Source organism: Anser cygnoides, chromosome 11 (genome assembly GCF_040182565.1).
Source record: "Anser cygnoides isolate HZ-2024a breed goose chromosome 11, Taihu_goose_T2T_genome, whole genome shotgun sequence".
NCBI classification, from domain to species: domain Eukaryota; kingdom Metazoa; phylum Chordata; class Aves; order Anseriformes; family Anatidae; genus Anser; species Anser cygnoides.
In genome coordinates this window covers 12,875,814-12,900,340 of record NC_089883.1, presented here as the reverse complement: position 1 = coordinate 12,900,340, position 24,527 = coordinate 12,875,814, and the positions used below count along the sequence as shown (strand labels likewise).

Below are 24,527 nucleotides of genomic sequence, written 5' to 3'. Positions count from 1 at the left end.
CGCCCCGCAGCGCCCCGCAGCGCCCCGCAGCGCCCCCAGCACGGGCGGGCAGCGCCCCCCGCCCCGCAGCGCCCCATAGCGCAGCGCCCCATAGAGGCGGGCCCCCCCCCTCGCAGCGCCCCCCGGCCCCCCCGCCCCGCCCCCCCTCGCAGCCTCCGCCCGTCCCCCCCCGCGGCGCGCCCCCGATGGCCGCTATGGGGCGGGCGTAGGGCGCTGCCCCGCCCGGCGGGGGGAGGCGCCGGGGAGCGGCACCGGGCGGCACGGCCATGGCGGAGATCCGCGGTGAGAGCCGGGGGCACCCGCGGGGAGACCCCCGGGGTCGGGCTGGGGCCGGGCTGGGGGCCGGGCTGGGGGCCGGGTTTGGGGGCCGCCCGCCCGCTGACGGGTGTCCCCGCGCCGCCGTCCCGCAGTGTTCCCGCTGGCCTGCCCGGTGCAGAACTACTCGTGGGGCAAGCTGGGGCTGCAGAGCGAGGTGGCCCAGCTGGTGGCCAGCGGCGACCCCACGGCGCACATCGACCCCGAGCAGCCCTACGCCGAGGTGAGTCCCCCCCTCCGTCCGTACATCCGTCCGTCTGTCCGTCCGCCCGGTGTCGCCCCGCAGCGGGTGACTCAGCCCAAATCCCGTCCCGTCCCCCCCCAGCTGTGGATGGGCGCCCACCCCAAAGGCGACGCCGCGATCCGGGACAACCGCATCCCCCAGAAGACGCTGGGGCGCTGGATCGCGGATAACCCCGCCTGCCTGGGCGCCAAGGTGAAGGACGCCTTCCAGGGCCGCCTGCCCTTCCTCTTCAAGGTGCTCTCGGTCCGCTCCGCCCTCTCCATCCAGGCGCACCCCAACAAGGTAGGCACGTCCCGGCGGCACCGGGGGGGCTCCCCGCACGCCCTCAGGGACACCGCCCCCACCGCTGTCCCCTCGGCAGGAGCTGGCGGCCAAGCTGCACGCCCAGTTCCCCCAGCACTACCCCGACGCCAACCACAAGCCCGAGATGGCCATCGCGCTCACCCCCTTCGAGGGCTTGTGCGGCTTCCGACCCGTCGAGGAGATCGCCTCGTTCCTGCGGGGTAAGCCTTTGGGAAGGGGGGAAGAAGGGGACGGAGCCCGTCCCCGTGGCACCGCTGACGGCCCCGTCCCCCCGGGGCAGCCGTCCCCGAGCTGCGGGCGCTGGTGGGCGAGGTGGCGGCGGAGCAGCTGGAGCGCAGCGCCAGCCACGACCCCCGCGGCGTCTCGGCCGCCCTGCGGGTCTGCTTCACCCGGCTGATGAAGAGCGAGAAGAAGTGCTTCGTCGACCAGCTCAACACCCTGGTGCAGAGGATTTCCCGAGAAGGTGGCCGAGAAAAAACCTCCCGGGCCTCGTTCGGGCAAGGAGGGGGGGCTGGAGAGGGGGGAAAGGGTCTGGGGAAAGCCCCGTATTGGGGGCTGGGGGGTGGGGGAGCCACGCTGGAGGCCGGGATGGGGAGGCCAAGACGGGGAGGCCAGGATGGGGAGACTGGGATGGGGAGACTGGGACGGGGAGGCCAGAATGGGGAGATCAGGGTGGGGAGGCTGGGATGGGGAGGCTGAGTCGAGCCCCCACCGAGCCCCACGGCGCTCCCCCCGCAGCGGCCGAAGGGCAGGACACGTCGGGGAGCAACGGGGACCTGCTGCTGCGCCTGCACTCCCAGTTCCCGGGGGACATCGGCTGCTTCGCCGTCTACTTCCTCAACCTGGTGAGGCTGGAGCCCGGGGAGGCCATGTTCCTGGCGGCCAACGAGCCCCACGCCTACCTGCAGGGAGGTGAGCGCCGGGTACGGCTCTGTGGGGGGGGCACAGCTCCGTGCAGGGGGCCCAGCACCGTGCAGGGGGCCCAGCACCGTGCAGGGGGCCCAGCACCGTGCAGGCGGCGCTGACGCCCCGGTCCCCGCAGACTGCGTGGAGTGCATGGCGTGCTCGGACAACACGGTGCGCGCCGGCCTCACCCCCAAGTTCATCGACGTGCTCACCCTGTGCGAGATGCTCAACTACACGCCGGCGCCCAGCAGCTCCAAGATCTTCCCGGCCGTGCAGAGCCCGCTGGACCCCAGCGTCTTCCTCTACGACCCGCCCGTGCCCGACTTCACGCTGATGAGGATAGAGGTGAGGCCGTTTGGGGCTGCAGGGAAAAGCGAGCTGCTGGCACCGCTGGGCCGGAGCCGGTGGGGCGGGAGCATCCCGGGGTTGCTCAGCTTTTCTGCTGGGCTGTGCTTGGCGTGGTTTGGGGCTGTGGCACCCGCCTGCGCAAGGGACGCCGCGTCCTGGCTGTCCTTTGTAGGGCGTGGAGCGGGCTGGGTGGGAAGGGACCCTAAGGCCCACCCAGTTCCTGCCCCCCGAGCCCAGGCTGCCCAAAGCCCACCCAGCCTGGCCATAACCACCCCCGGTGGGGGGGGGGGGCAGCCGCAGCTCCTCAGCCTCCCAGTTTGGCCTCTTGGTTTCTTGGTGCGGGTTCGCTGGTGGCACGGGGAGGAGGAGCGTGCCGGGGACACCCATGTCACCCCGGGCAGTGCCACGAGCTCCTCTCCACCCCAAGTTCTTCTTGCTCGGCTGCCCAAGGTGCCCTGGGCGTGGGGAGGATGAGGAGGGCGATGGGGTCTGCGGGGAGGGGGGCGAAGGAGGAGGGAAGCCGCAGAGACCCGAGCGGCGGCGGCCGCTCCCGTTGCAGATTCCCTCCTCCATCAAGCTGTACCTCGTCTCCGCCGTGGACTCGGCCAGCATCCTGCTGGTGGTGCAGGGCACGGCTGTGGGCACCTCCACGGCCGCCGCCTCCGAAATGGCCCTGCGCCGCGGCTCCGTGCTCTTCGTCTCCGCCAACGAGAGCATCTCCCTGCGCCTCTCCTCGCCCGACGGGATGCTGCTCTTCCGAGCCTGCTGCCTCCTCTGAGCCCGCCTCGATGCCCCGCGGTAGATAGAAACCAAAGTAGTCCTGGCCCATCGCTTGGAAGTCGCCCCCAAAGTGAATCCCAAAGCCACCCACCCCCGGTTTCGTGAAAGAAGCAGCTGGGCGCCCACCCTGCGCCTCCTGAGGTGACTTTTTAGGACGCGGGGGGGCCGTGTCCCCCTGGCGCCACGGCCCTCACCGGTGCTGCTAACGCCCTGCAGCGTGGGGCTGCTGCGGGGCTCCGGGGTTTTGGGGTTCCCCTCGGGACTGCTGCTTACCCCTGCCAATGTGACGCTCGCTGAGGCTGTCCCGGTGGGCAGGAGGCGTTGGGTCGGCCTCAGGTGGTGCTGGGCGTCCCCGTCCTCACGGGGGGCTTACGGGGTGCTGGGCCTGGGGGTCCGGGGGTGACTGGTGCTACCAATAAAGCGGTGATTTTGTCCTCAGCGCTGCGTGTGGGGCCGGGGGGGGTGTCCCTGCTGCCTCCCCCGGCCCCAAATTGGGTCCCCCCCTCGAGTCCCCCCTTCCCCACCCGTGGGGAAAGCAAATGGATGTGGGGAGGGAGCGGGAAGACACCTCGAGTAGCAAGATCCTTTTATTGAGTGCTTCCTTGGATAGGATACAAAAAAAGGAGAGCGTTCCTCTCCAGACGCCGAGTGTTTAAATAAGGTTCCTCCCTAAGACACCGACTGTCCCTTGTCGGGCGGCAGGACCCTGATTTAAGGCAGCTTATGAGACCGGAATGGCCCCGGGGGGAAGAAATCATAACGTGGAGGCCGTCGGTCCCTTCCTGAACAGCAGCAGGGGCTCGCAGCAGGGAGCAGGAGCACCGGGAGCTCCCCATGCGCCTCAGGAGCCCCCATCTCCTCCCGTCCCACCCCAGCCGGGTGACGAGTGGCACTGAGCCACCCGCCTGCTGCTGCCCCCTGTGACACGGAGACTTCGGGGTGCAGTGCGTTCCTGGGGCGCCACCAAACGCCCCGAGGGCCGTGGGGAGCGGAGGCTCCGGAGCTGTCCCGCGCCCCCCGCGGGGGCGGTGCCTACTGGAGCACGCAGCAGAGGGAGTCCCCAAAGCACCACGGGCACGGGGCGGCGGCGGGTTTCGGGGGGATGAGGTCCAGGTCCTCGTCGTCAGGGACCTCGTCCAGGTGGTAGCCATCCTGCAGCAGCTGCCGGCTCAGCTCCTGGTTCACCTGCTGGGGGAGACGGAGCTGTGAAACCCCCCCGCGCCCCCCGACGTGGCAAAACCCCCAACTCGTGACACTCGCGGTCTGGGTAACGCCACGGTGGAGCACAGGCACCCGGGGCTGGCACAGGGGGACGCAGCCCGGCGGGTTTTGGGTGGCCTCAAAGCCCGGCAGGGCCACGGCAGCGCTCAGCAGCTCTGCGAAGCCCCCAGGCTGAGGGGGACGCGCACAGAGCAGAGGGCAGTGCTGGATTTAGCGACCCCCGACGTGGCGGCGAGGTGGGGGAGCCCACAGGACCGCGGGGGGCCGGGAGCCAAACCTGGACTTGCCTCGGCGGAGGAGTAGCCGGAGGAGCCCCTCGATTCCAGCTCCCCATCGCTGCGAGCAGAAAAAAGTCAGAGTGAGCGCCACGAGCACGGGGCTGCTTGAAAAGCCCGAGGGATTTGAGGGCAGGGGCGGCTGCTAGACTTAGGGCACGCAGGGCACTTCGCTGCTGCCTGCCCAGCCCATCAGGGAGACACCTTCAGGCTCTCCAAGTGACCAAATCAGCCACAAAAAATGGGGTTTGGAGGCTTTTTTAACGAGGTTTAGAGGGTTTTAGGTCGCTCCTCAGCAAGTCCCACCCCGATCCTCCCCAGCCCGTCAGCCCCATGCCCCGAAGGAGGGTGCCGGCCGCTCACCTGCCCGAGCTGGGGGACACCAGGCTGTCCTCTGCCACCTGGCTGAGCGCCACGTAGCCCCCGCGGGACCTCGCGGACCTGCTCGGGGACACGGACGGGTGCCAACGGGGCCGCAGGGGCGAGGGGATGGGAGCAGCGGCAGGAACCTGCGGCCCCAGCACCTGTGTGCCTGCCGGCCGCAGGGCACCGCCAGCACCGCAGCACCCCCAGCCTCTGGTATCCTCATCTTCTTCCTCCCAGCATCCTCATCCTCACAGCATCACCATCCTCCCAGTATCCCCAGCCTTGTCTTCCCAGTATCCTCATCCCCATCCCCCCAGCATCCCATCCTCATCTTCTCAGTACCCTCAAATTCTCCTCCCAGTATCCTCCTTCCCCTCCCAGTACCCTCATCCTCACAGCGTCCTCATCCCCACCCTCATCCTCACCTTCCCAGTATCCTCATCCTCCCAGCAACTCCATCCTCCCACTATTCCTATCATCATCCTCCCAGTATCCTCCTCATCCTCCCAGTATCCCCATCCCCCCAATCCTCCCCCCCCAGCCCCCTCCCATTCCTGGTTCACCCCAAGCCCTTCTCACGCAGCTTAAAAAACCCCAGTTTTGGTTAAAAAAAAAAGGGGGGGGCTCCGACCTTTTAGCCGCTGCCTTCGCCGGGGGCCCCCCCAGCAGCCCGTGCCATCGCGGCGCCGCCTTCGCTGGCTCCCGCGGCCGCTCTGCAAGCACCGGGGGTGAGAGGCCGAAGCCCCCGCGGCCCCGCTGGGGTTTTAGGGCCGGCTTGGGGGCACCCCTAAGGCCACTTACGCAGCTTGGCGTGGCCGGCGGGGGGCCTGCAGAGCAGGTAGGGCCCCCTCCTCTCCGCCCCGTCGCTGCCCCGAGCGTTCGGCCGCCTGCTCTCGCCCCGGGGCGGCTGGAAAGGAAAAGGGGAGAGTTGGGGCCTGATCCTACAGAGCTCCCTGTGTGCGCTCTGTGGCCCCTATAGCGCCCTGCACGTGCTGCGCAGCCCCTGTGTGCTCGCTCTGCCTCTGTACGGCCCCTGCCCTAAGCAGCCCCTGCCCGACCCCGTGCCTTGGTGCGCGCACCCCTGTACGGCCGCGTGCTGCTCCCAGCATACAGCCCCACGCCGCCCCGTACACACGCTCAGGCCCTATACCGCTCCTGGAGCACAAAGCCCCACATTGCCCCACAAATATACTCCAGCCCCAGACTGCTCCCCATGCACACAGCCCCACACGAACCCCCAGCCCCATATAACCCCATATAGCCCCACAGAGCCCTATAGAAACCCCCAGCCCCATATAACCCCATATAGCCCCACACAGCCCTATAGAAACCCCCAGCCCCATATAACCCCATATAGCCCCACACAGCCCTATAGAAACCCCCAGCCCCATATAACCCCATATAGCCCCACACAGTCCACAGCCCCATATAACCCCATACAGCCCCACACGTACACCCCAGCCCCATATAATCCCATACACCCCCCAGCCCCATGTAACTCCATACAGCCCCATATAACCCCGTACAGCCCCACACAGCCCCCTACGGCCCTATACAGCCCCGTATAACCCCCCACCCCCCCCCACCCCCCCCGTCCCGCCCCTCACCGCCCGGCCCCGCCCCGCCCCCTCCCGGCCCGCAGCCCCGGGCCCGCCGCCGCCGCCCGTCGCCATGGCCGCGCGGCCCCGCCCCCCCGCCTCCCATTGGCTGCGTTGGCTCACGGGGGCGGGGCCTGCGGTGGGCATGCGCGGTGCGGCGGTGAGGCGCTGTGCACCTCCAGCAGGCTCCGGGCGGCCGCCGCGAGCGCGCTCGAAGGGGCCGGGGCGAAAGGGTTCCGGGGCTGGTTTACTTATATTTTTGTTTATATTTTTGCTGTTCTTTGCCCAAAGCCCTCAGCCCTGAAATCAGAGCTCCCCCACACGCTCTGCTGCTAGCACAGAATGGTTTCTGCTCCCTCGTTCCTGTTCACCCTAACAAATAACCACACCAGGTTGGTCAGGCCAAGTTTCCCTTTATTAGGCCCGGCCCGCACCACAGCATGGCGGCGCAATAAAGTTATGTGAAACAAGAGACGGTTTGAACAGCACAGCCCCGCGGCGGCTGCACACAATCAGGTCACATCAGGAGAATGCTCAAGTAATGCACCTGCAACAGAAAAAACAAAACAGCCATTAGAAAGCGGCCCGTTATCTCACCAGCTCCCAAACACGTCACTGCCCTCGCTCATCTTCACCCAGAGCCCAGCCCTAAGGGTCACATTAAAAAAAAAAAATCTGGAATATGACAAAAAATTCTGGGTGTGACACTGGCTGTCTCCCGAGTTAAGAGACTGCCTTCACGTAACTCAGGCTCCATGAGAAGTTTTGTTTTGGGCTTTATTTCAGTCAGGGTTACTGCACGTACGGCCTCAGCTAAACGTAACGATGGATCCTCATTAACCACAGGAGCTGCTGCTCACTAACAATGCTCCCATGTCTTAGATCCTGTGTAAGCCTGGCATTGATGCTGCAGATCTAAATCTTTGTTATAGTCCTTCCCAAGTTTATACAGTGCTCAGAATTCAGCTTTTTAAGGTGGTAAAACAAGCAGCCTCCCAGAACTTGAGGCCACTGCCATTGGGACCAAACGCTACACACACTGCTCCTGAAATTATCCGTGGGTGTCCCGCACACAGGTCAGTTAAGCTCTGGCTGTGCTACAGCTCATCTGCTTGTTCTGTAAGCATGGGGTCCTGCAAATTAGCAGAACAGAAGCTATTTTAAGTGCAAGGTAAAGGAACTTCTGGGTTGTTAGGTGACCGTCAACAGTGGGGCTCATTTGCTAGCATGAGAGAGAAACGAGCACGTCCCCATTTTCTAAATTGGCTACAATAAAATGAAAGCTTGAGCACTTCCAGAGGAAATGATCCTTCCATTTGCTAAAAAGGCTTCTCAAGAAAAGCTAATGAGGAGCAAAGGCCGACACCCTGCCAGCCAGGCGCTGCAACACCCCTTTGTCCTGGCAACTCTCGGCTCTGGAGGCCTGAACGCCTTTAGAAAACATGACCAGCTCTTCTAGAAGGGCTGTGCTTACAGGTGGTGGGTCGAACACCTCGATTTTCCCCATCAGTGCGTGGGTACTCCTGATCTAGAGCTCCCCACGCCTTCAGGAGATTGCAGGAGACATCCCAGGGCTGCGCAGTCCCGCAGGAACTGCTCTGTGTCGTGGGTCTTGCCACTTGAACCATGATCAAGCTTCACAATAAAACCTCATTCTTCCTTCAATGCTCAAATTTCCCAGTTACAGCTAGGGAACTGTGAACACCCCCCTCATGTCACAAGGCCATATGTTTTTCAGACACGTTTCAGTGTCACTAAAGTGATGTCTTCCTATCAAGAACCTCGATACGAGCCTGAACTTCCTTGCTTTCATGAGTTTGTGGAAGGCTGTGAGGAGCACTCTGGCTTTGCCAGAGGAGTTTTAGGGTACAGGAGTCCCAGGCCAGGAGCCTGGGAAGCGAGAGCATCCCTTACCAACATGGTTTATGCTTTGTCCAGGCCCAGTTCCTCTGGAGTGGAGATTCCTAGTTCACTCAAAGTTGGCCTAAGTTCCTGGATAACATACGGATAGATTTCCTTGTGAGGTCCTGCCTTGTCCTACAAGAAAAGGAAGGATGTTAGTTGGACAGCAAGTCCAGCACCCTGCAAATCCAGCACCAAAGACCCCCACCGATCACTCACGGCTGCAAAGCACCCCAGAGCAACGCCGAGCTCCTGTCTGGGGGATTTTCAGAGTATTAACAGTGACACCGCTCCCTGTGTAACGTCAGCTGGATGTGACACGTGTCCTGTACCACACGAGACTAACGCCTAGCCGAGGGACGCTCTGCGTCTTGTTTCCAACCTGTTCCCCAAGATGTAAGCAGCCCCTCTGCACCACCAAGAGGAAACCTAGAAAAGCTCTGCAGAAAGCAGCAGCTGCACCTACGCCCCCGCCCCGCTCACCTTCACGACCTCCAGGATGCGGACCGCACTGGCGAAGTCGTTTAACCGTCTGCATGCCCTCAGAGCTGCATCGATGATTTTTGGTTCCGGAACCAGGTCGTAGCCCACGAGCGTGTTTATACCTGTGAGCACAGGGAAACATCGAGTAACTTGGCCCAGGCTATCAAAAGGAACCTGTTAAGCATTGTTTTGCTCCAGCTCATGAAAGAATTAATAATTAACACACCACCAAGAGCATCCAACTGGCACTTTCATTGTTATTTTGAACACACACATACACACACACACCCCAAGGGCGTTCTTTTGCTCTTCTCCCTCTCACTGTCGCTCACAGCTATACCTATAACCAGCTTTTAAGTTAATTTTGTGAAATCCCAGTGGGCCAGTAACATCCACGCTCCCCACAGCGGTGTATGTGGCAAGCCAGATATGGAACCATGAAGAAATCCAAACGACTTTGTTCCTCCCGGTGCAATGCAGGCAGCCTGTTTTCTTCCTCTCCTTCCAAGGGGAAGGACCCAACACTGGTCACCCACATCATGCGGGAACGATCCCTCTGTCGGTTATATGAAGCCCTAATTAGGGTAGTTTAATAGCAGCCGGCAGCTCCACAGCAAGCAATGTGTGGAGACAACCAAACAGTCTGCAGCAAGTTATGGCCAAGCCACTCAGTCAAAGCCCAAAGAAAAACGAGCGTGGTTTCCCATTAGGCAACAGCTGAGCTCAGAAATATTCCTCAGAGCCAGTGTTTCTCTCCCTGTCCTGGTTTCAGTTAGGACAGAGTTAATTTTCCTCCTAGTAGCTGGTAGGGTGCTATGTTTTGGATTAGGATGAGAAGAGCGCTGATAACATGCTGATGTTTTAATTGTTGCAGAGCAGTGTTTACACCAAGCCAAGGACTTTTCGGCTTCTCGCTCTGTCCTGCCAGCGAGCAGGCTGGGGGTGCAGCAGGAGCTGGGAGGGGACAGACCCAGGACAGCTGACCCAAAGTGGCCAAAGGGGTATTCCATACCATCTGACGTCATGCTAAACAATATATAGGGGTGGCTGGCCGGGGTGGGGGGCCGGCTGCTCGGGGATAGGCTGGGCATCGGTCAGCGGGTGGTGAGCAACTGCATTGTGCATCACTTGTTTTGTGCCCATTATTATTATTAATACTATTATCATTATTGTTATTATTATTATTGTTATTATTATTTTCCTGTCTTAATAAACTGTCTATCTCAACTCACCGGCTTCACTTTCCCGTTTCTCTCCCCCATCCCAGAGAGGGAGGGGGGAGGGTGAGCGAACGGCTGTGTGGTGTTTTGCTGCCGGCCGGGTTAAACCACAACACTCCCTCTCAAAGACCAGGAGTTAGAATGTGTGTTCTGGGGCACTAGAATTAAAAAAAACTGTGTTCCTACTGCCTTGAACCCTCTTTCTCCTCATTTTCCATGCCATAGTTCCTTCCAACATCCTCGTTGGGTTGGTGAGGTGCCACCGCCCACTGCAGCGAGCTCATTCATCGTGCAGAAGCCCTACTGACTCCAGATTTCAAATAAAACTCTATTTTCTGCAGGTTACCCCTCCCTTTTCATTCAACATACCTTTCCTTAGCTCCCAGGCGTCGATATCTGGCTTGTTGAAATACGTCACCCAGCGAGCATCGAACTCCTCGTCTGACTCCTGCGACCCATGGGAGTAGCAGCGGGCGTGCAGCACGGCTGGATGCAAAGAGAGGGGAGGAGACTGTGAGCCAACACAGGAGAAGTGTACTTTAGCCCTGATCAAGGGAACAAAAGCTATAAAAACACGCATTTCACTCGTGGCTTTTGATTTGGATCAGTACTCAGCACTAGGCGAGTGCAGCTCATTAACTAACCACTGTTTGCTTCCTGGCACAGCGCGCCCTGCCCTCAAGCACAGACTTCCAAAGCATTCCCAGAGCAGGATTATTTAAGAGGAGAGGGGAAACCAATTCTATACAGCCAGCCCTCTGGAGATGCCTTATGGGACCCATCTCCATAAGGCAGAGGAATTTTCCCTCTTTCCAGAGCCAAGCAATCCCTTGTCCATGCCATGAGTTTAGCAAGGTTAATGAGCTTTTCAGCGGCCTTCCTCCCAGAAACAAGAGCCTACACCTGATGAGTTACAACATTACCCAACTACGACGAACGCCCCAATTTATTCTGCAGCATCTTCCCCCTGCAGACAACTCCTGCAATTGCTCGGTAGCTCACCCTGTCAGCCAGGAGAGGATTTCCCTGCTCGCACACCGACCCTGCTGGGTGACTCCTTTGTAACTGGTTGGCGATTGCATCACGAGTTCCGAGCTGATAAAGGTTTTTTTAGTGTGGTTTTAAGGAAATACACAAAATGAGCACGCCAATGTAAGCCGTTGAAGAGTTATTTCTCCCAACAGGCTACTGAAGAAGAAAAAATTGCTGCCAAGTTTGGCTGCCTTTTTTTTGTGGCTGGTCTCTTCTTTTCCGGCACAAAGGTCGGAGCAGTTTGCCAGGAGGAACCACAGCCGGGCTACAACCAGAGCCAGGTACTTCGCAAGCTGCTCTGCCCATGTTTGCAGAGTGCTCACGCTCGGCTGTGACCTTGAGAGCTCAAAGATCTGCTTCCGAGGAAGCTCCATACAGCTGCTCACTTTCTCTTTCCTAACCTGGCGTGAACTATTCACGACGACCAGCCAGAGGCTTCTTTAAAATCAAGCGAAAACCCCCATGCGCCCGCACGGTTTGCACGGCTGATGGGGCTGGGCTGCGTTTTTCTTCCTTTCCCACAGGTATTTTTCCTTTTTGAAGACCCCCGAAGCAGTGCTTTAATTTATACAAACCACAATGGGACGAGCCGCAGTGCTATCAAGGAATATTTTTAGCCTCATCGAGTGACAGCCCAACCGGAACACAACCCGGATTTTTAGCAGAACTTATCACGGTCCAACGTTTGAGTTGCAATCCCGATTTACGCCTGCCCAAAAGCATTTTCAGCGGTTTTATCAGAAATCAGGCAGACAGCCACCGAGCTCTGACGCCCTCGCTCGCACCTTCCCGCTGACCTTCTCCAATGACACCGCTCGGAGCGCTCCACATTTACAGCGGCCTCCCCCTTCTGGCCATCATCACCCTACTGTAAGCGCCCCAAAAGCCCCGAACACGGGACCCCAGAGCTTTGTCACCGCTGCCTCCCAGCGTTTTTCCTGCTCGACCCACACGTATCCCTGCATGTATCTAGCTACAGTGACTGCCCGGATCAAAGCTCTCGGATGCTGACTGAAAGCCCCAGTCTTAAGCAAAAAAGCAATTTAAAAGACACGGTTAGACTGATTTTTTTTTCCTGAAGAGGGAAAATAATAACACAAAGGCTTGCAGATTTCGGATTTCCATGGTGCATTCTTCAATTAATGCTGTGTTTCTTTCCAACCTTTTTCTCTCTAAATCTCACGCCTGCTGTCAGAATTGAGCACTACACAACCAAAATCTCCCTTTTCCACCGGAATTTGACAGCTACGCTTACAGAACACCAAAGCCCACCCGGATCAGGAGGGGCGGGGGTCTGCAGGCAGAGGACACAGCGCGAGGGGAAGGACGGGGGCACACACGCCCGGCCCGGGCCGCACACACACACGCAGGACATTCTGCACCATTTCACCCCGCGAGCCAAGGAAAAACAAACGACCCCAAAACCCCCCAATTTTCCCTCAAAACCCCCCCGATTCTCCCCAAACCCACCCCCGGAGGCCAGCAGGGAGCGCAGGCCGGGCTCGGCGCCTCCCCAGGCGTCCCCCCCGCGGGCCTCCGACCTCCCAAACGCCACAGCCCCGGGACCGGGGGCACTCCCGGACCCCCCCGGTGCCCCCCGGACCCCTCCCGGTTCCCCTCCGGTTCCCCCCCGGTCCCCCCGGGGCCGGGCCTCAGTCGCGGCCTAGCCCCGGGGTCACGGCAAGGACGCGGCGGCGGCCGGCCCAGGGCTCACCCGCGGGGCCGGGGGGCCGGCGGAGGGCGGCGGCGCGGAGCCCGGCGGCGGCGGGGCGGCGGAGGAGGAGGCGGGCGGCGGCGGGCAGCATGGCGGCGGCGGCGGCACCGGCGGCACCGGGGCGCTCGGAGGAGGAAATGGAGGGCGGGGGGGGGGGGGGGAGGCGGACGGAGGCGGCGCGGGGACAAAATTCCGCGGGGACGCGGGGGGACGGCGTGCGCGGTCACGTGGAGGGGAGGCGAGGGGAGGGGGGGGGAGGAGGAGGAAAGGGGGGGGGGGGCGCCGCCATTTTGTGGTGGGGAGCGCGTCCCGCTGGGTCAGGTCATAGCATAACGCTGCACCGTGTCCCGAGCTGGGAGGGGCGTGGGGTCCGGCTTCTGGCTGCACGGACCACCCAAAAGTCAAACCCCGTGTCTGAGAAACGCTTCTGTCCGCAAACACTCCCCAGTCCCCCGCAGCTCAGTGCCGTGCCCATGTCCCTGCCCCACTGCCCGACCGCCTCTGGGTGCAGAACCTTCCCTAACGCCCACCCTGACCTCCCCCGTCCCAGCTCCATGTCGTTCCCTCGGGGCCTGTCGCTGTCCCCAGAGAGCAGAGCTCAGCGCCTGCCCCTCCGCTCCCCTCTTCTCTGGGATAAGCAAACCAAGGGACCTCAGCCTCTCCTCACACATCCTCCCCTCTAGACCCTTCACCATCTTCATAGCCCTCCTTCGGACACTCTCTGATAGTTTCGTGTCCTTATACTCGGTGCCCAAACTGCACGCACAGCTCGGGGTGAGGCCGCCCCAGCAGGGCAGGATGATCCCTTCCCTCAAGCAGCTAGCGCCATGTGCCCGAGGCACCCCAGCACACAGCCAGCCCTTTTGGCTGCCGGGGCACGCTGCTGACTCGGATTCCACTCACAGCAGCAGTTCTTGGCATATTTCAGAGCTGTGTTGTGTCCCGGAACCCCTAGGGAATGGCGACCCATGGGGGGAAGGAGCCCCCTCCTGTCAACATCGTCTGCCCGCCATTTGCTGCCTGGCAGCCGGGCAAGCACCACAACAGCTCGGCCTCTCGGTGGGAGGCAGTGCCTCCGAGCCCTCCGAGCCCTCATGGCTGCCAGGGCCCACAGCTGCTTGGTGCTAAAGGCTTCCCATGGCTGAACACAGCCTGGCTTCCCCACGGGGAACCCCTGCTGCTGGGCTCTGTGGCGGCGGGTCAGGGCATCGCCGCCCCTGTGACAGGCGTGTGGGTGCTGGTCGGATGTTTGCGGTGGTGAAACCCATCACATCCACATCCCCAAACCTATACCAGGCCCCGGGGTGCTGCCTGCTGGCGTGGGGCTGTCCCTACCACTACCCCTGAAGCCACCAGGCTCGCAAAATGACCCCAAAATTACTATTCATGGGCACCTGGGGCCGTGCCTCTGCAGCACACAATCTCTGCACTGTTTTCACTCACAATGTCGCCTTAGGACCCCGTTGAGCCAGATGCCATCCTACTATTTATAAATGCTTCATATTTTGAGTTAGTCTTTTTTTTTTTTTTTTAACTATTTCCTCATGCAGGAAATCCTTGGTACGCAGCCAGCAACATGAGGCGTTTGAAATCCCCAGGCTCCTGTTGCCTCCAAGATTGCAAATTGCCTGCGTACAAAATCAATTAAAAATAATTTTGAACATTAACGAAATAATAAGGTGAAACGACTGACTTCTTTTTCCCTCTCTTCTTGCTCTTCTCTTTCCTGGGAGCAACGTGAGATGGCAGCAGGATGAAGGACTCTTAGTTCTCAGCCTCATTTACGCTTCGATCAGTGTTTACTAAGCAGTGCGGTGGCACTGGAGGGTGACGAGGGGCAAAAATGATGAGAGCTCGGAGAATCTCAGCTGGATACCAAAGGATGCAGGCCACAAAGCTGTTGGGGATGTTCTGGGTGAATTGCACTTGTTTTATTTCCATCTCCCACTGACACAGGCTCTGCTTATCCGATAGGAAAGCTTTCCCAGCCCCTCTCCTTGGCTTGATGGGGAAGCCATCACATTGTTAAGGGTAAATAAATCTGCCCCCAAAGTCCTGCCATTGCTGGCCAGCATGTTAGGAGACCAGAAATCCTTGGCTGTGATCAGCAAGGGCAAGGCCGAGGCTTTGGGGGAACATCACCCTCTGTGATGTCCAGGATTCCTCATCTCTTTATACATAGTAGGAAGTCCTTCTTTAGCCTAATTTAGGGTGGAAACTGGTGGGAGATGCTATGGGGTCTGTTCAGCCCCCTCCACTTCTTATGTCCCCCCACCCCTCTACACCCCCAATCTCCCTGCATGGAAAAACAAAGAAACAAACAGAAAACACAGACAAAAAAAGGAAACAATTGCTAATTAATGTTCAATTACACGGTGGCAGATCAGTGAAATGAATCAATCTGCAGCAGGGCAGATAAGTGGGAGCCTCTGGCCGGGAGGAGCAGCTGCCTGCTGAGGGAGATAACAAGGTCATTGCCAAACAAAACAGCCCTCTGCTTCCTCCTCCTCCTCCTCCTCCTCACTCCCCTGTCTCCTTTCAATCCCTCTCCCAGCCAAGCAAAGCGCTTTCCAGGCGAGCCTTGGACAAAGCAGCGATGCCTGCTGACCCCATCCCCAGCGTGCACTCACCCAGTACCCACTGACTCGGTCCTGCCCGGGCAGGGTGCGGGGGAACCGGGTGGCTTTGGGCTCGGCTGGTCCCCCACAACCCACCCCCTGCTCCCCCATCACCCGGGTCCCTGCGTGCTGGCAGGGGGCTGCAGTGGGGCAGATGGGGGCTCCGGGGGAGGCTTTGCCAGGCTCTGCTGTGCCAGCCGGGGCCAAGTGGCTGCCAGGGCATGCGGGAGAGGCTGGCCCCGATCCCTCATCCCCTGGGGCACGGTTTGGCCAGGATCCCCCTGTTCTGGCTTGGCAGTCCCACCCTCCCCGTGCCCATCTGTGCCATGGGCAGTCGCAAAATCGATCCCCCCGTTTTCCCATAGGCATACTCCAGCTATTTCTAAAGAGCTTTTATTCTCGATTAGTTTCCTTTTACCCCTAGAAAAAGCAGGGGGTTCGCTCTGAAGGGCTTTCTCCGTGAGCCATCCCTCGGCGAGGGCTCTGCAGCCAAACCTACAAAGGCACAAGCTCCCCCTCGTCCCGGTGTCCGTCCAGCACGCAGCAGGAGACGAGCTGCCCGATGCTCCCCATTGCCCCAGTCCCTCGACATCAGGCTTTCGCCATGGCTCCGGATCCTGCAAACAACTCCAGGAGCGTGAATACCTGAACATCTGATACGAGAAGGATTATTTCATTTTCTTCTCTTTGGGGGCTGCTATGAAAATAAAAATAAATAAATAAATAAATAAATAACAGTGCTCCAGGGATCATTTCCTTGGCTCTTGGGCTGCAGCGGTTCTGGGAGGGGATGGATCAGCTTCAGGTATTTCAGAGAAAAGCACAAAATAGGAACAATGCCACGTCGGAGGGGAAAGGGGAAACAAGCAGTGGGGCAGGGCAGGCAGAAAGCTGGGAGAGCGTGACCCACCCGCTTGTTTGTGTGTTATTCGGGATGAATCACAGGAGCCATGAGGCGCGGAGCCCAGCATTAATAAACCTGACAGCTCCTCTCCGGGCGTAATCGAAGCAGTTTTCGTAATGAAGGTGTCACTCCAGGGGTTTCTGTGCAAGGCTGCCTCTCCTGATGGCCGAGACGTCTCAGTGTGGAGCGGTGCCGCTTTTCCCGGACTGGGCAAAAAGCAAAGGATGCTCCGGCTCCGCGGGAGTCCCGGGGGTCCGCAGCCCTTTTCAGCAGGGGGTTATTTAGCAGGTGGGCGTGAGCAGCTCCGCATCCCCGCACGCGGTGCCAGGCAGAGGAAAAGTTTGGAGAGGGGAGGTTTTCCCACAGGCAGCCCCCGTCCTTGCCGGCAGTCACCGAAACGGCAACCGGGAGGGGGGACAGGGCAGTTTGTGGCATTGCCACCGCCCTGGGGGCAGCACCGGGCCGGATCAGCAGCCCCCAGGTGCATCCCCCAAGCCCCCCTGTAAGCGGGAGGTGGCAGGTCAGTGGTGGCCCTCTGGCTGGCTCTCCCCGTCCCCCGAGCCCCACGGGCTGCTGCCGGGGCTGGCTCCCTGCAGCTTTTTGGGCAGCAGCTCCTCGCAAGGAGGTGGCAGGGGTCGCTTCTGCCCCTTGGCGGAGGAGCTTGAGGGGTCTTCTCCCGGCTGGCTGGGCTCGGGGGGCTGGTAGCCCGTCTGGTTGGGGTCCAGGGGGTCGCGGGAGAGCAGGATGCAGATGGAGGGGACGTTCTTGTGGACGGTCAGGTTCTGCGCCGCGCTGCCGGGCGGAGGGTCCTGGTTCTCCCAGACCTCCAGCAAGGTTTTGTAGCGCACCTTGGTGACCTGGTGGAGCCCCCCCAGCTTGCGCTTCATGATCTCCACGCAGGTGATGGTCTTGGTGATCGCCCGGCCGCAGCCGCTGAAGACGATCTGCCGGCTGCCCTTCAGCTCCATCTGGGCCATGGCGAAGCTCATCAGGTTCCTGATCTTGCTGCCCTCCTTCACCTTCATCTCCACAATGCCCGGGGGCAGGTCGGGGAAGGGCAGGGGGCTCTCCTCCTCCGACGTCCTGACCTTTCGGAAGTTCTCCATCCCGGCCGGGGCCGCGGGCTTGGCCGCCCCTCCTTGGGCTGCCATCGCTCGGCCCTTCCCGGTGGGCACGGCAGGCACCTAGCCCCCCGCCGGCCTTAGCCTGGGGGTGTCCCCAGGGGGGTGCAGAGCTGCGGGACCCCCCGGCTGCCCCTGCTTGTCCCCACCGGCTGTGGCTCTCGGCGACGCTCGGGCTCCTCCGCTCCCGCTGCGGCGCTGGCTTCTGCCGCTCTTTGCTTCATTGTGGACTTCAGCAGCCCCCAGAGCTGCTCGGTGTAATTAGCAGATCCTCCCCCTCTCCCTCCCCTCCTCCTCCTCCTCCTCCTCCCCTTGCTCAGCCTCCCATGCCAGCACCCAGCCGCTGCCTCCATCCCTGCGAAGGCAGAGGGAGAAGCTCTCTCCTGGCTTCGCGATGCTCCCGGAGTCCTGCCCCCTTAAAGAGAACCTGGTCCCTTCCCTCAAGGACACCGAGAGCTGCCTGCAAACGTCAGCAGATGTCCCCTGTCACCTCTCGCCTGTCCCCTGTCCCCCCCGGCCTCCACCCCGCTGCCCGGGGATCATTGCACAGTGGAAAGAGATGCCGAGTATTGCCTTGCAGCCAAATCTTATCGGCCTCCGGAGGACCCGGGATTGTTTTCACCCCGAGCAGGGCTTGCAAAAGCCATAAATAAACGAACGGGTCTGCAAGCCCCGTCCCTGCCACCACTAAAGCGGGTGGGAGGGGGCACCACTGCTGGGACGTCCCCTGGTCCTGGCCACCAGCCTCGGGGGGCCAAAAGGGGCTGCAGATGCACAGGGGGACACCCCATGGTGCCAAACGGGACACCCCACGGTGCCAAATGGGACACCCCACGGTGTAAAGGGCTGGGAGACCCATGGGAATGGAGAGAAGGAGAGCATCCTCTCCTGAAAGCAGCTGCCACCAAGAGGGGAAACTGAGGCAGGACCACGACAACAAGGGCATCCTCATGTCAGATCTCCCTTCAGCCTGGCTGGGGTGGATTGAAGCTTCTGCGGGAAAATGCTGCCTCCAAAAGATGCTAAGCCCCCCAGGAAAATAAATAGGAAGGATTTCAGCAACTGTGCATGCAGCAGGAAGGAAAGCTGCGGGCTGGGGCCAGATCCTGCCACCCGCGGTCCATTTTTTCGCAGCGCTCTGCAACACTTAAAATGGAAATGAGCTGCGTTATTAGCAGCTCCACCGCTAATTACCATCCGAAGCCATTCATTACCCTCCCAGCGCGTCTGCTGGAGGACAGCAGCGCAGTTATTCCATGCTGGGGAGCAGCGGGGCGGGAGAGGAACGGGAGCGGGACTGGGGGGGGGGAAAGGAATTGGGTAAAAAACCCATGGAATTGGCTAAGATGGAGAAGAGGCTGATGGCAGAGGCTGCAGAAACCCGAGCCCTGCCCTCCGCCTGCCCTCGCTATATTTTCTTTCAGCTGCTGAATGCGGGAGCAGCTCGGAAAGTTGGAGCACGCGATACGGGGACAGTCGGCGCCCATCTGCGCGTCACATCGGGGCGGCTCAGGTCTCGGTAGGACAGCTGCGGTGTGACCCCGTACCCTGACCCCACACCCAGGGACCCCTGCTGTGGGGCGAGCCCCTCCACCGAGCTGCAGCACGATGGGGCAGAGGAAGAATTACACCCCCAGGGCACCAACAAACCCGCGGGGCCCAAATAAACCCTCGGGGCCCCAGCAGCAGGTCCAGCAGCTCTATTTAAGCTCAGCCCAGGGATTTCCCCATAGTTTGGGGTTTCTGGGGCCTGGGTTAGCCCCAGCTCTGGGGGTACTGGGGCCTCCCGGATGGGAGCTCAGCCCGTGGATTGATCCGGGAGCTGCTCGGCTCTTGCTGGACGTGGCTGGTAGCGGGTTTTTGGAGATTAATGCTGTGTTTGGAAGGGATGTGCTGCTGGGTCTGGGCCCTTGGCTGGTCCCGACTGCTGTCCCTCATGTGCTGCGGGTGCTGGCTGTGCTCTCACCCTCGGCTTCCCAGCCGTCCTTTACGAGCAAGGGGAACCAGTGCTGTTCCCAGCGCTCTGCTAACAGCACTGACTCAGAACCACGGCAGCCGAACGCTGTGTGCCCGTGCCCTGTAGCTCCGGGGGCACCAGGAGCACCATTTCCCCTACAGCGGTGCCCCCAGAGGGGCGGGCTCGCTGCAGCACCCTGTTGGCAAGGGACCCCCGCACCCACCTCCTCGCCCTTGGCCGTCCCCCGGCTCTTCCCACCACCCCCAGCCCCCCAGGGACAGAGGCTCCCCGTGGGTTTTGGTGTTTTTTTGGTGTTTTTTGGTGTTTTTTGGTGCTTTTTGGGGTTCAGCCCCCAGCACACCCTGACCCCACAGCCCCCCCCCCGCTCCCCCTCCCCTCAGGGCCCGCCGGGCGGCACCGGGACCCTGGACAGCTCCCGAGCTCTCGCGAGACCTGCGGGAGGCGCCGTGCGTGGGGCGGCGAAATCTCGCGAGAGCGCGGCCGCTGCGGCAGGAGCGGCGCCGGGCGGCCGCCGCCACCCGCGACGGGCCCGTGGGGACGGTGAGGGGGGGGGGGGGGCACGGGCACGGGGGGGCCCGGCCGGGACCTCGGGGCTTTTACCACGCAGACCCGGCCAGCGGGCCCGGGGGGAGTCCGCGGGGTCGCGACACGCGTGGGGAGCCCGCCCGTGACACGCGTGGGGAGCCCGCTCGCGACTGTCGCGACATGAGGGGGGGTTGGGAGGGGGCTGAGGGGGGTGCTGGGGGTGCTGAGCCCACCCCAGCCCGCCACGGGGACACGCGTGGGTGTCCTCACCCCTCCCCCGTGGGTGTCCCCCCCCCCGCCCGAGTGCCCCCTCCCGTGGGCTCCCCCCCCCCCGTGGCGAAATCCTCATTAATGAGGGGTTAATTAGGATTAATGAGGGGTTAATTAGGGTGTCGGCGTGGGTGGCGGGAGCCGGGTTTATCCCGGAGAAGAGGCCGCGGGGTGGGCAGGGAGCACGGGGACCCTCGGGTTCCAGCCTCCACCACGGGCAGGGCCCTGTCCTCCTCTGCCTTTCTCCACATCCCGCTTTTTGTTCCTGTTTTCTCTCTTCCCTCCAGCTTTCGCGCAGCTCCCGGCTCTTCTCCAGCTTCCCTGTGGAGTTCTCTCAGCTGAGAGCGTGCCAGCATGGCAGGTATGGGGGTTTCCGCAGGGACTTGGGGTAATTCCCGCTCCTCACCCCTTCTTAACTCTTTTTTTGGGATTTTTTCTTTTCAGAGAAAGCCAACAACTTCCCCCCGCTGCCCAGGTTCATCCCCCTGAAGCCATGTTTCTACCAGGACTTCGACGCGGAGATCCCGCCACAGCACCGCACCATGGCCAAGCGGCTCTACTACCTCTGGATGTGTGAGTGTGGGCTGTCCTCTGCACGGGCTGCGGGTCCCCAGCCCCGAAACAAGGACATCGTTCCCCCTTCTGCCCCTCCATGTGCCTAAACCCTTTAGGGATGGGGTAGGGGTGCAGCATCCCCTGGATTTCCCACCATCGTGGTGGAAGATTTGCTGCCAGCGAAGCCTCTTTGGGTTTCCTTTGCAGCGAGGGGTTTTCTCCACGGCCCCAAGCTCCTGGCAACCCCTTTGTGGGCTCCCAAAAGCCCTGACCCCCGTGCCCACATCCAGCGTGAAGCCAGATGCGTGGGCTGGATTCCTCTGAGAGCCTTGCCTCTTTCTCTCTGCATGCGTGTGCCGTGCTCAGTGCTGAGAGCCACTGCTCTTCTCTAACCCCTTCAGCTCGCCCCGGTCTCTCTAACATCCCCCTGCACGCCAGGAGGGCTCTTGTAACCTTTCCACAAAAAGGGGGGGGGGGGGAATAGTTGTGCTTCCCTGGGGTAGCTGTTTTGGGGTGTTAAATCCCCCCCAGCTCACGCCTGCTGGTTTTTGGAGCTGTGTGTCCAGCCAGCTCTGTCTCCAGAGCACTTTCCCCCATCTCGCCCATAAACGCGGGCAGGATGAGTCCCCTTGGGGGGCTCTGGGGGGTCGGAACTGCCGCAGGGTTTCGGGATCACGCCGCCCTCCTCGTGCACGCTACTCTGCTCCCTCTGCGTGTGTGTGTTTGCAGTGAACAGCATCACCTTGGCGGTGAATCTCGTTGGCTGCCTCGCATGGCTGATTGGAGGCGGCGGAGCTGTTAATTTGGGACTGGCAATTCTCTGGCTCATTCTCTTTACGCCCTGCTCCTATGTCTGCTGGTTTAGACCTATTTACAAAGCTTTCAAGTAAGTGGTCACTCCTGAGCCTGGCTTCTCAAGGTTTTTGTTTTTTTTTTTGGAAACTCCTACGTGGTGCTTAGCTTGAGGCACTGCCTGAATATTTGGGGAATTTCTGCTCTTCCTGCTCAGCCTTTTAGCTGTACTTCCTAACCTTGACCGTGAGGCTGTTTGGGGCTCGGTGGGGGAGCCCTGTGTGGGCAGAGCGGCGGGGCCGGAGGCGCAGGAGCTGACGGAGCCCTCTCTTGCAGGACAGACAGCTCCTTCAGCTTCATGGCCTTCTTCTTCACCTTCATGGCCCAGCTGGTGATCAGCATCATCCAGGCCGTGGGGATCCCTGGCTGGGGTGTCTGGTAAGGGCCGTGCTTCTCCCACCATGGGCCTGCAGGCAACTTCCACGGGTGCTTGGGCACCCAGGGGAGGTGTTTGTGTGTGGTGGGGTGGAGAAAAAAGGGGAAGCTGCCTCTCGGGGTCTTAACATCCCGGGCAGCTTCTCCCCTTGGGGAAGCTGGCGGCAGGAGCTGGGAGGGGTGCTGAGCGTGGTGGCTTCCATCTCCTTGCAGCGGCTGGATTGCGGCAATTTCCTTCTTCGGGACCAACGTGGGGTCGGCCGTGGTGATGCTGATCCCCACCATCCTGTTCACGGGGATGGCAGTCTTCTCCTTCATCGCCCTCACTATGGTACGACGGCGGGGCGGTGGTGGTGGGGCACTGGGTGTGTGGTTTGTTTTTTCCCCTTTCCAACCTCCTCTCGGCTCCAGGTGCACAAGTTTTACCGGGGGAGCGGCGGGAGCTTCAGCAAAGCGCAGGAGGAGTGGACCACGGGCGCCTGGAAGAACCCGCACGTGCAGCAGGCAGCGCAGAGCGCGGCGATGGGGGCGGCGCAGGGGGCCATGATGCAGCACGAGACGCAGTACTCGGCCACCCCCAACTACACCTACTCCAACGAGATGTGAGCCGCGGGGCTCCGTCCTCGGGAGGAAAGCACTGGGGGGAAGGAGAAGGAAGGCTGAGTCGAGTTCCTGCAGCTGTTTCAGAAAGCCAGAGCGAACCATAATCTTTCCCCATTCTTTGTAACAGAATCTACTTTTTTTTTCCCCCTTTCCCCATCATCACCTCGAGCTCTTTCTCTTAGTTCTCTTTCTCTTATATTTCTCATTCTGAAGAGGCTGTGAGCTGACCTGCAGGACTCTTGCTGTGCGTGATAGTACGTGTACATTCCTGTGTCTTCTTTTCCCTGTGAAGTAGTGCACGGTGGTGATTTTTTAATTACTGTGGTGATAGGTGTGTGTTAGAACTACATCAGCCAAAAGTCCCCCCAAAAGGGAAGGATTACAAAATAGTGACCAGCACCCATCTCCCCCCTAAATAAGAGCTGAACTACAGGTTTCTGACATGTGAGTTTTCTTTCACTTGGTAGTATCCAGCCATTTGCCAGTGTCTCAGCAAGGGCAAGCAATCCTGGGAATTCTTTTCTTCTGCTTTTTAACTAGCAGGTGGCTGATTTAGCCATTAAAAAAAAAAAAAAGGCTGTTTTAGCTGATTTTTAAAACAGGAGAGAGAGAGAACCCTTCAATCCTGCTGTTGACGTGCTGGAAGCCAAGAGATTCCTAATCCAATCCCTGGCTCAGGATCTCCACCTTCTCTCAGTGCGTGGTGTTGTAAATGTGTAGTTTACATTTTGCTGTGGAAGAGCAGTATTGTTTTTGCGTGGCTGCAGATGAGAGCCGCTGTGTGCATGGGTGCGTGCGTGTTGGGGAATGAGGACAGGTTTTCTCTGGGGGGTGAGACCAGCCTGGTCCTGTAGCCTGGACCTGTTTTCTATAGGCTTCTGTTTCAAAACTAAAACTGGCAAGAACTGGCAGAGTGTCTCTCGTGGGACCTATTTTTGGTGCAATCTTGCCACCCCACATCCAACCAGCCCCGCCAATGGTGTAAATAATGAGGCCAGTATTTCTTCCTGTTGGCTCACAGCTCTTTAGGGAAGCTCTGGGCTGGTGGGAGTGACTCCTCCTTGCTTGCACTCCTAAAAAGCGCAGTGAAACTTGGCTGTCTGGCTCTATTAGGATCCTTTGCAAGAATGAGTCCTCCTGGTCCACCAGCCCCCGAATCCTGCCCAGTTTGGGGAGGTCGGGCTTCCAGTGAGGGGCTTGCAGGGAGGCAGCAGGGCTCAGGGCTGGTTTGTAAATGGGAGCAAATGGACATTGTGGGGCAGGAGGAGGGAAAGCTCCTTCTCAGAGATGCTTTTCAGACTCTAAATGCACTTTAAACAACCGTTTTTTTTCCTCCAAGTCCTAGAAAAGCAGCCCAAAAGGGAATGCAGCCCTTCGGCTCCAACACCTCCTGCCCCACAGATGCCGTAAAGATGCTGGCACTGCTGGTGCTGTGCTCCTGCCTGCCCCCCCAGCAGTTCAGCAGTGCCAGGATGTGAGATCTGCCCACGGGGATGGCACCAAACTGGAATTTATCTTTTATTTTTTTTTTTTTTTTTTCCCAGCAAAGCACACCAAGAATAGTTTCCTTTCTAAGAGTATCACTTCAGTCATTTGGCAGTAGGTAGTTGTCTCTTGACAAGACTAAAATGCAGCTAATGATAAAATGCCTGTCTGTGTATGTGTGTATATATATGTATAAACTGTAAGGAGAAAAGTAATCCGTTGCTGAGCCTATTATGTACCTAATCAGGTTTAAATATTGTGCAATTCATTTCTAGCTAGCCTAAAACTTACTATGCCAAATCACGTGCTCTGTCATCCATGTCTGCAAAATAATGATTTCACCTTTTGCGTTTATATTAAGCCGCATAAATGATACCTGTACCGAGCTGTAACTAACAGACATTGCTTCAGCACCTAACCCTCCTCTCCAGTGTGTCTCGTCTGTGCAAGCGTGACCCCTCGCTGGCGACATGCATGCCTGCTCTGGTGGCAGCTGGGCATGGCATCATACCGGCTTCCACAGTGGTTATCTTT

At 60.1% G+C, this 24,527-nt stretch overlaps 5 protein-coding genes across 5 annotated transcripts; 2 read left to right on the top strand and 3 right to left on the bottom strand.

Annotated features, from left to right (window-relative positions):
• Nucleotides 1-129: 129 nt before the first annotated feature.
• Nucleotides 130-3,334, top strand: MPI (mannose phosphate isomerase). Its single transcript, XM_067003758.1, has 8 exons — nt 130-282; nt 411-538; nt 641-841; nt 921-1,062; nt 1,143-1,325; nt 1,601-1,774; nt 1,905-2,113; nt 2,676-3,334. Exons 1-8 carry the CDS (start codon nt 267-269, stop codon nt 2,892-2,894), a joined length of 1,272 nt encoding a protein of 423 aa, XP_066859859.1. The 5' UTR covers nt 130-266; the 3' UTR covers nt 2,895-3,334.
• Nucleotides 3,335-3,470: 136 nt separating this feature from the next.
• FAM219B (family with sequence similarity 219 member B) lies at nt 3,471-6,431 on the bottom strand. The gene is made up of 6 exons (XM_067003881.1): nt 6,366-6,431; nt 5,560-5,665; nt 5,390-5,471; nt 4,756-4,833; nt 4,405-4,453; nt 3,471-4,084 (listed from the first exon to the last, which is right to left on the bottom strand). Exons 1-6 carry the CDS (start codon nt 6,429-6,431, stop codon nt 3,929-3,931), a joined length of 537 nt encoding a protein of 178 aa, XP_066859982.1. The 3' UTR covers nt 3,471-3,928.
• Nucleotides 6,432-6,753: 322 nt separating this feature from the next.
• On the bottom strand, nt 6,754-12,859 carry COX5A (cytochrome c oxidase subunit 5A). Its single transcript, XM_067003759.1, has 5 exons — nt 12,708-12,859; nt 10,331-10,447; nt 8,742-8,863; nt 8,271-8,393; nt 6,754-6,903 (listed from the first exon to the last, which is right to left on the bottom strand). Exons 1-4 carry the CDS (start codon nt 12,796-12,798, stop codon nt 8,280-8,282), a joined length of 444 nt encoding a protein of 147 aa, XP_066859860.1. The 5' UTR covers nt 12,799-12,859; the 3' UTR covers nt 6,754-6,903; nt 8,271-8,279.
• A 1,826-nt stretch (nt 12,860-14,685) lies between these two features.
• Nucleotides 14,686-18,395, bottom strand: RPP25 (ribonuclease P and MRP subunit p25). The gene has a single exon (XM_048081467.2). It carries the CDS (start codon nt 17,378-17,380, stop codon nt 16,751-16,753), a length of 630 nt encoding a protein of 209 aa, XP_047937424.1. The 5' UTR covers nt 17,381-18,395; the 3' UTR covers nt 14,686-16,750.
• A 1,348-nt stretch (nt 18,396-19,743) lies between these two features.
• SCAMP5 (secretory carrier membrane protein 5) lies at nt 19,744-24,339 on the top strand. Its single transcript, XM_067003518.1, has 7 exons — nt 19,744-19,868; nt 20,411-20,484; nt 20,568-20,696; nt 21,408-21,564; nt 21,807-21,908; nt 22,119-22,236; nt 22,317-24,339. Exons 2-7 carry the CDS (start codon nt 20,478-20,480, stop codon nt 22,509-22,511), a joined length of 708 nt encoding a protein of 235 aa, XP_066859619.1. The 5' UTR covers nt 19,744-19,868; nt 20,411-20,477; the 3' UTR covers nt 22,512-24,339.
• The last annotated feature ends 188 nt before the right edge of the window (nt 24,340-24,527 follow it).